The sequence below is a fragment of the Cyprinodon variegatus genome, unplaced genomic scaffold, assembly GCF_000732505.1.
Source record: "Cyprinodon variegatus isolate N-32 unplaced genomic scaffold, C_variegatus-1.0 Scaffold1149, whole genome shotgun sequence".
Taxonomy (NCBI): domain Eukaryota; kingdom Metazoa; phylum Chordata; class Actinopteri; order Cyprinodontiformes; family Cyprinodontidae; genus Cyprinodon; species Cyprinodon variegatus.
The window spans coordinates 126,440-135,990 of record NW_015151602.1 but is presented as its reverse complement, the minus strand read 5'-3'; the positions used below and the strand labels follow the sequence as shown (position 1 = coordinate 135,990).

The 9,551-nt window shown below is 41.0% G+C and overlaps 1 protein-coding gene across 1 annotated transcript in view; it reads left to right on the top strand.

Moving 5' to 3' along the window:
* The window catches only part of LOC107101766 (anoctamin-1-like), a 67,665-nt gene that overhangs the window by 20,972 nt on the left and 37,142 nt on the right, over positions 1-9,551 (top strand). The window contains exons 4-8 of the mRNA XM_015400812.1: positions 1,533-1,631; positions 3,205-3,356; positions 6,532-6,586; positions 6,974-7,025; positions 8,860-8,915. Of these exons, the coding sequence (XP_015256298.1) occupies positions 1,533-1,631; positions 3,205-3,356; positions 6,532-6,586; positions 6,974-7,025; positions 8,860-8,915 (414 nt within the window). The remainder of the gene's footprint in view (positions 1-1,532; positions 1,632-3,204; positions 3,357-6,531; positions 6,587-6,973; positions 7,026-8,859; positions 8,916-9,551) is intronic.

Below are 9,551 nucleotides of genomic sequence, written 5' to 3'. Positions count from 1 at the left end.
ATCAAGGTTTTTTATGTACCAGGGCTGCTCTGCTGGCATCAGACACTTTAACAGCTTAGAATGTGAATGATTGGTTTCCATAAAGAGGAAGAAGGCTGGAAGGAACCCAAGGTAGAGGTTTAACACCGGAAGGGATTCAGTTCCCTGAAAAAGATCATGTTGCATGAGTGGAGTTATGGATCGGAGGCAGCAGTAAATCAGTGAAAAGCAAGGGCCGCACCTTAAGGTGCTTCTTTAGAGAAGAACTCGTGGTCTGAAACACAGAAATTTGATTATTTCAGGCCAGATTGGGATGTTTCAGCCATAATCCAGGAGCAACACATTTAATGACTAATTGATATCACCTGGAAGGCAATATCTAATCCAGTTCTGTTATTAAAAGAATGTCGCTGGTTTTAAATGTAGTGTTAGCATCAATGTGCTAACACTACATTTAACATTTGTGAGTCGGTTTATTCTAGATAGATTATAACCGATAAAATAACAGGTTATTTTATGGTTAATGTGCATCTTTAACTTATACTAGATCTGAGGCCTTCATAAATGTCTGTTTTTACATCAGTTATAGTAACTTTAAATATTAGGGATTTACGTAGGGTTGCCAACCGTCCCTTGAAAAACAGAATTGTTCCGTATTTAGAAATAGAAATGCCTGTCCTATATTTAGTGGAAAAGGAAGTGGAAAAGCTAATGGAAAATGAAGAACAAGGGCACGTTAGATACAAAACTTATGGTAAACTTGTTCCCCTCCCTGTCCTGTGTTGTGACTAATGAGCTGACAGCATAAATGTCCAGAATCCCCTCATCCCATTGGTCACTTAGTTAACTTCACTGTTATAAGTTAAGCAGGACAGGCTGATGTTTAAGATACTTATTTTATTCAGTAAAGTTTATTTTTTTTATTAAAGTGAATTGCTGGATAATAATTTGTTTTCCATGTGTAAATTTCACTCACAAATATGCATCTAAATCAATGCAGATTTGAGTCAAATAGTTCAAAATATAATTTCTCACACAAAGAGGGGCTAAAATCAACTACGCCAGGAGGGGTGGAGGATATCGGATCAGCTGGAATGCACATGAGGGGTCCCTTTTTCTTTTCTTTTCTTTTTTTCAGGGAGTTGGCAACCCTAGATTTGCGCCATCAGACACTAATCAGACCGAGGTGGGGGAAAAGTCTTTTCTTAGTCCTCCTGATCATCTAAAATAGTTTTAATGTTAACCTTTGTTAGTTTGACTCCTTCAACGTCTCCATCATCTCAGCTCTGTGTGTGCTTCTAGGTAGAAGTCTTTGATAGGGTACACCTTGGTGTAAAACATCTCTATGCTTTGCAGGGCGCGGCCATCAGGCTTTTAGCTAGCAGTTTACCTCTCTGGACCTGCTCTGGTTCTGTCTGGATAGAGCCGATCGGTCAAATGCATCATCAGTAGATTATTACATCCGTCTGTGACTTGATGGAGAAGCAGCAGCTCTCTGCTCTCTTTCACATCAATATTAACCTTCTGTTTCTGTGAATAACTCTCAATTCCAGAGTAAATTCCCAGGAATCGGCTTCCTTAAGATCCACGCTCCTTGGACCGTTTTGTGTAGAGAGGCCGAGATCATGAAGCTGAAGATGCCAACAAAGAAGGTATTTCATTCACCAGGCCTTGATTCCATAAAAAATCTTATTTTCTTTACATTCAGTTTCATATTAATATCATCAATGAAGGCCTAATCGTTGAAAAGTTTGCAGGTATTTAAACCAGTTAGAACTTGTTTGCACACATAAAGTGATATTGATGTTCAGTTCAGCAGATGGAGAACCAGCAACCTCTAATGAGCACACAGTAGAGACTGATGAATGGAGGACATGCAAATGGAAACGTTTACCACATGCAAAGCCTTTGGTTTACTTTGATCTAATCAGAAAATCCAAAGCAGCCACAGTTTTTACATCTTTTTTTAGCACTTTAAAGAGCATTAAGCTGTTATATTTGTAGAAAACTCGCCTCCTAAAGGAGCCTGTTGCCACAGTATACCGCATTAAGCTTTTAAATTTGCAGCAATACCTCCTCCTAAATGAGCATGCAGCCAAAGCGTACAGCTTTATGCAGCTGCAGCAGTATAGCGCATTAAGCTGTTACATTTGCAGCAATTCCTATACCGCATTAAGCTGTTACATTTGCAGCAATTCCTTTACCTCATTAAGCTGTTAAATTTGCAGCAATACCTCCTCCACAATCAACATGCGGCCACAGTGTACGGCTTTAAGCTGCAGCAGCAGTATTCCACATTACGCTGTTACATTTACGCAATTCCCCCTCCTAAATGAGCATGCGGCAGCAGTATATCGCATTTAGCCATTACATTTGCAGCAATAACTCTTCCTAAATCAACATGCGGCCACAGTGTACGGCTTTAAGCTGCAACAGCAGTATACCACATTATGCTGTTACATTTTCAGCAATTCTCCCTCCTAAATGAGCATGCAGCAGCAGTATACCACATTTTGCTGTTATATTTGCAGCAATTCGTATATCGCATTAAGCTGTTAAATTTGCAGCAATTCCTTCTCCTAAATGAGCATGCGGCAGCGGTATATCGCATTTAGCCATTAAATTTGCAACAATACCTCCTCCTAAATCAACACACGGCCCCAGTGTACGGCTTTAAGCTGCAGCAGCAGTATACCACATTACGCTGTTACATTTTCAGCAATTCCCCCTCCTAAATGAGCTTGCAGCAGCAGTATACCACATTTTGCTGTTATATTTGCAGCAATTTCTATACTGCATTAAGCTATTAATTTTCAGCAATTCCCCCTCCTAAATGAGCATGCAGCCCAGTATACTACATTTTGCTGTTATATTTGCAGCAATTCGTATATCGCATTAAGCTGTTAAATTTGCAGCAATTCCTCCTCCTAAATGAGCATGCGGCAGCGGTATATTGCATTTAGCCATTACATTTGCAGCAATACCTCCTCCTAAATCAACATGCGGCCACAGTGTATGGCTTTAAGCTGCAGCAGCAGTATACCACATTACGCTGTTACATTTTCAGCAATTCCCCCTCCTAAATGAGCATGCAGCAGCAGTATACTACATTTTGCTGTTATATTTGCTGCAATTCCTATACCGCATTAAGCTGTTACATTTGCAGCAATTCCTCCTAAATAAAAGAATCCTCCTTCAAGTAACAGTTTTCTGTCTTTTTCGTAGGTGTATGAAGTCAAACCAAGCAGCAACATAGTGGAGAAAATCCGACGGTTCATCCACAAAGTCACGGATCCGCTCCACCCCAAAGTGGGTCCCAAACGGCGGGAAGATGAGAAATCGCTCTCGCTTCCTTTTTCAAGGGAGAAGCAACATCTGTGAGTAGAACGTCTGTCCTTTCATCCTTTGATCGTAGAAGTGCTTGATAATCTCCGGTAGTTTAAAAGCAGAAAAGGCAGCCTGATGAATCTATAGGTTCTGGTTCTACGGGCGGTCCAGCTCTCTGCTCTGCTCTCTGAGGTCATCAGGGATTGACTCTTTGCTCCTTCTGATGTGAATGGAAGCTGACTGGAAGCTGCAGCATCACACTGGGCCTGAACACGTGAGAGGCTGCAGCTGAGTTTAGTTTAAGGATTTACACCATCACCTTCCTCTCCGCTCATCTATTTCATGGGGCATTGCTGAGACCAGCCTGGGAAATGCCTTATGTTACCAAGAGGACATCAGAAAAATGTTTGTCTTATATAAACTGTTATCAAACAGAGTGTTTATGCAGGACAGCTGCTATAATGAAACAGTGAGGCTGTCAGATAAAGATGATTCAGTCTGACTGCAGGATGCTTTCCTCCAGCAGACAAACTCCACTCTGACTCACTGAGGGCAATCATGTTCTCCAAACAGTGACTGAGGGTTTAGCATTGAATGTGAGGACCACTTGTGAGGCGTCGTGACTTCATGGCGGCGTCTCTGCTTCTAACCAGCCCCAAAGGTTGTCCATCCGGCGCGTAGAGCGGAGCGCTGCTGGGATGTATGGAGGAGAGAGTGGGCAGTGAGGAGCTAAATTTATCCTCTGACTAACGGCTTCCACATCTCTTCATCTGTTCTGGAGGCACTATGGGACGGATCCCTGAGATCAGGCTGATGGTTTAACCCAATCAGAGGGACCCTCCGTGTTCTTGGAGGGTTTCTCTTTCATTGGATCAGTCAACAGTCAAATATCTATTATTATTAAGAATTAAGGTTGTTCATATGAACAATGAAGTCATTTTCAAACACCTGACTCTCCTGAAAATTGGGGCAGTTAAAGTTTAGGAAATGTTCAGTTTCGTCCATCTAATAATATTCTAACCCAGCGCCTTCATTTATGAGGCCTGACATGATGCATGATTTGTTGCTCATCCATATTTAACATTTTTCCTTTTTGGGTTTTTTTGTCATACCTTTGTTTTATAGGCACCCAAAAAAATCTTCCATTGTATTAAATTATCTTCTGCTTTCGTTGTTTTTAAATGACAACCTGGGCCTCTATGCTGAGAGTTTCTATTCAGTTTATTTCTATAGCGCCAATTCACATCATGCCATCTCAGGTCACTTTCCAGTTCACCAGATAATCCAGTCAGATTGATTCAAAGTTTTCTATCTAAGGAAAACCAGCTGATTGCATCGACTCATTGACTCTTCAGCAATCCCTCACACTAAGCATGCTTGTAGCGACAGTGGAGAGGAAAAACTCCTTTTAAACAGGAAGAAACCTCCAGCAGAACCAGGCTCAGTGTGAGGGGCCATCTGCTGAGGCCGACTGGGGTTCAAGGAGACAGAAGCAGAGATAGAAAAAGAAGCATAGATACAAAAGGCAACTGTCAACCAGCTCCACAGGCGGCCCCGTCCAGGAAACACACAGCCAGGCAGACGAGCTCCGAGCCAGCTCCCATGTCAGAGGATGAAGAGAGCACATCCAGTTAGTCAAGGTCAGAGAAACAGGACTACACTGAAAAACAGGCCAAGCTCCAACATCTAGAAACAAAGGTGTTGATGGCAGCAGCACAGCTGATATTTCTCTCCAGGATGGAGTCACAGCCAAACAGGAACAGACCAGATGAAGCTACTATGAGAAAAAGCAGAGAGAGCAGAACGTTAGAGATTGAACTAACAGATTCTGCAGAGTGGGAGAATAGAGATAGAATGAAGCAGAGAGAGCATTGTTTCAACCACCTTCACCTCTTTTTGATGAGATCTCAGAGGAAAGGTTTTGTTTTTGTTGATCAGCAGGTTCAGCTTCCTTGGAGGAGCAGACTAGCAGCAGAATGCAGTTGAGTAGCTCAGCTCATTTTTCCCACGTAGCATTCAAAAACGGAAATCAATTTCTGAAGCTGTTTCCACACCAAGACGATTCCCCAACCTTTGTGTGAATCACACCGAAGCTCGAGAAAACCCATTCAGTCAGGCAGACGAAGCACAGGCTGTGTGGAGAAATCTTTTTCTTTCTTTTTTTTTCAGCTACTTCTGCCCACAAACCAGCCTGGTTTATAGATATTGAACCCCACTGCAATGTTATAACTGGATCTGGGCCTGCTGAAGGAGACATATTCTCCAAAAGAAAGAAAACTTTGCAGTAGATGTAACCTTCCAAAGTTTCTTCTGGAAGAAACTGGTTTTTCCAGCCGCAAAAAAAAGAGGAAAAATACAGGAAAAAAACTTTCAAACCTTTCGATCAGTTAATGTCTTTTGTAGTTTGGGGCAGAGTATAAACAGAGATATCGATGGATTTCACTTAGTCGGCACTTTATTTTTTTTCTTCCCAAAGTGAGAGCAGTTCATCATACGACCCTTACTGCTCGGTAATCAGCCCTGTTCTGCCTGAGCAGCGTTCGTTCTTCATTAGTTACAATAATGGAAAGTAGTCAGAGTTAAAACAATTACAGACACTTTGGTTAAACAGTAACATGTTAAGAATAAAATAATCTGTTTTGTTTTGGGACGAAGCTTTGTCTTGTCCTCAAACAACCCCACACAGGGGAATTGTGGCCTTGCAGGTGAAACAGGCTGATATTTTAAATTACTATATGAAATAAGAGAAACAAAACTTTCTGACCAAACTTTATACCGATGAGCTGAGACGTCTGGTCTGCTTTGAGAGGCTCTGCGTCCCTGCAGCACGTCGGGCTCCTCTCCCTGTTTCCGTGGAGACGATGCAGCTCTCTGTGAACATTAAAATGTCCTCCAGCAAATTTATGCAGACTTCGGTTCTTTGTGGAATTCTGATGCATTGATCAACCTCTTTTTTTTTTTGTTCTTTTTTTTTGTCATGTGCAGAACCATTGTGTATATTTAGAAATAAGGCAACATTATATTTATAAACTTTATTAAAATATTATAACATGTAATGTTTGCTATAGAGAGATTAATCCTCAGATCACCCAGGATTGTTTTAATGTGGCTGTTATTTCTAGGCTCCGCCCCTATCACTGTGCTGTGATGATGTTCTCTCTCCAATCTTTTTTTCTGGGTTGTTTTTGTAGTAAATGAGGTTCTTTCCTTTTTTCTCTCCCCCAGTTTTGACTTGTCTGACAGAGACCAGTTCTTTGACACCAAGACGAGAAGCTACATTGTAAGTATTCAGCAGAACGGCTGTTAGGAGATGATGATGATCATGTTAAACTGTTCCGTCACAGAGATGAACATCAACCGTCTGCGCTCACAGATAAACACACCCGCCAAACGCCCACACAGGACTAGTCTGTGCCTCACTAGTCAATCTGCAGACTGACCTAAATCTGATAAATGTTGTGTTCAGGATCCCAGTCAGGCTGATTAGAACCAGTGGAAACGCTGAGATCTGACTTCAAGCTACATTCATTAGTGGTCCTGAATCACATCTCTTATTTATTGTCTCATCAGCATTTATTTCTTGTTTATCCAAGAAGCAAACAATCATCCACTGCAACCAGGTTTCCGTTTTTATTATTTTACTGACTTTACTTTCTTGTATCTGCAGGTCTCTGAAGTCCTGAAGAGGATAAAATGCACCAGACCCAACTACTCTATGGGTAAAGTCTGTCTGAGATACCAGCACAGATATGATGAAATATGTGACATTCTTTGGTGGTTTGTTAAAAACTAAGGTCCGCACGCAGCTAGAAGCATTGGAATTCTGTCACATATATTTAATTTTTTTTATTTTACAACATTTTGTTGGTCTGCGCAGCTTAATGAATTAAAGCAGAGCTACAGACTCGGTTAAAGAAACGCCTTCATTTTAAAGCTGCGTCTGATTATTTTGAAAATGTATTAATCTGTTGATTGTTTTTTTTGATTGGAAATCAGATAGTTTCACATGTTAAGATACAGTAATGCCTTCATTGGGTCACAGCTTTCTGCTTCAACCCTCTAATGACGGCGGCGGCTTTTTTCTGCTTTTAAAAGGGGGGGGGGGGGTCAGATGAGATCGGGAGAAAATGGAGCACTAAGAAGATTTTTTTGTTATGAAATGAAACCAGATGAAACTAAAACTTTTAGAGCCCAGAAGTTTTAGGTGGAGCAGATTAATAAAGGAAAATCATTTTTTTAATCTGAAATGTAAAATGTTAATATTTTTAAACTCTGTCAGCTAAAGGCACGTTTTACAGTCTCTATCTTCAGTTAACGATTATCGATTATTAAATTAGTTGACGATTATTTTGATAATCGATTAAATAGAATTCTTTCAAAGGAAAATAGATGTTTTTTGACGTTTTTTCTTAACCAGCTGTTGTAGATGTTGCAGGTTGTTTAGTCTACGACTGACTGAACACACTTAAAATCATTAAAATATATTTTTTTCTTTTTAAAAAGATAAAAACTAAGTTTTGGCCCTGCCCAGGGTTAAATATTTAATGCAAAGTGATAATGGTTTAACTGTTGATGATGCAATATTGATTTCATGTAATTTTGCATTAAAATCATGCAGCAGGAGATAAAGTGTGGTTCTGGGTTATTATGATTCAAACAGGCTCATTTTTAACATAAATATTCTGCATTTAGTGGCTCCACAGCAGCGCTCTGATTAAAGGCTAGTAAAACCCATCTCTGTTTGCTGGTGTCAGGCAGAAAACACTGTTGGAGCTAGCTGTGCTTTGATGGCCATGGATGGAGTCACCATCTCAGCTCCACTGTAGCCTCAGGTTCTTTTCTGAATTTTTAAAAATGCGTCCTACATTGCTATCATCTCATCTCAGATGTGTAGCAGCAGGTGAAAGTGCAGGTAGCGCCATTAGTAGGTTCTTGATAACAATCCGTCTAGCTCTAACACCAGCTCATGTTCTCTCTCTCACCTGGGGGAGGCGCTGTAGGCATGACTGTTGGCAGCGATTCACGTTAGGGTTTCACTGAACAATCAAGCGATCGTTTCAATTTGGGAACAAAATAAAAACTCGTCTTCAAAATGTTCCAAGCACAGAAGAGAGGCTGTGGAGTGCTCCATCTTCTCCCGATCTCGTCTGACCGACTTCCCCCCCTTTAAAAGCAGCTCAGGATCCTTAGGAAACTGAAAAGAAGTCGCCGCCATTCTTAGAGGGTTGAAGCAGAAAGCTGTGACCCAATGTGAAGGCATAGCTGTATCTTAAACAACAACATAAAACTTATAATACTTGTGAAAAAATAATTTGTGTTTTAGAGATTTTAAAGCCCCATTTGAAAGACATGTGGAGGAAACGCCATGTGACTGAGTTTTAGCCATTTCTATGAATAGATGATCATGAGCAGGTGTCCGTTGGGCCCTGTACCGGCCCCGCTGGGCTTAAGGGGTTAGGCTCTCCGTGGGTTTGGCTCTGGGTGTTCCTGCTGAGTGTGTGTTTGTTTATTTACCTGTTTTCATGCTAATCCGGGTGATCATGCTTCCTACAGGGATCACCAGTCTGCTAGCCAACGGTGTTTACACGTCTGGTTACCCCCTGCATGATGTGAGTACCAACAGCTCATTTCATCCTTTATGATCCCTTCTGGAGGCCCTCGGCCATCACTTCCAACAACCACTGGAAAAAGATAAGGCTGTCTGGGTTCAGGTGGACAGATGTTCTTATATGACTCCTTGTTTCAGCAGCACATTTCTATAATGTTATCATGTATCCTTTCATAATCCATAATCCCCCCTCGCTTTGCCAGTTGCATCTAAAATAATCCAAAAACATCCCCTAATAAATTTTTTTTCTAAATGCATGAAGCAGAGCCTCTGTACCCCTTTCCCTCTAATGTTTTAAAATGATCTGTTTTTATATCCTCAGTTTTGAACATTTTTGCAAATCATTTTTTTTTGCCAAAGTTAATTGGTTCATTGTTTATCAGAAACTCTTCTAAAGTCGCAAAGATGCTGCCCTAAAGAGACTAGCTGTCGGATCATATTCTGCTCTCAAGACCCTCACCTTCTTCACAAATAACGATAAACGACGAGTTCTAGGCTACTACTACTGGTTTTTAGGTAACCAATGTACAACGCCCCTGATCCACCGTAACCATTATGGGTTGGTAAGAGTAAAATGGGATTACCTTTATGGGTTGGTATGAGTAAAATGGGATTACCTTTATGGGTTGGTATGAGT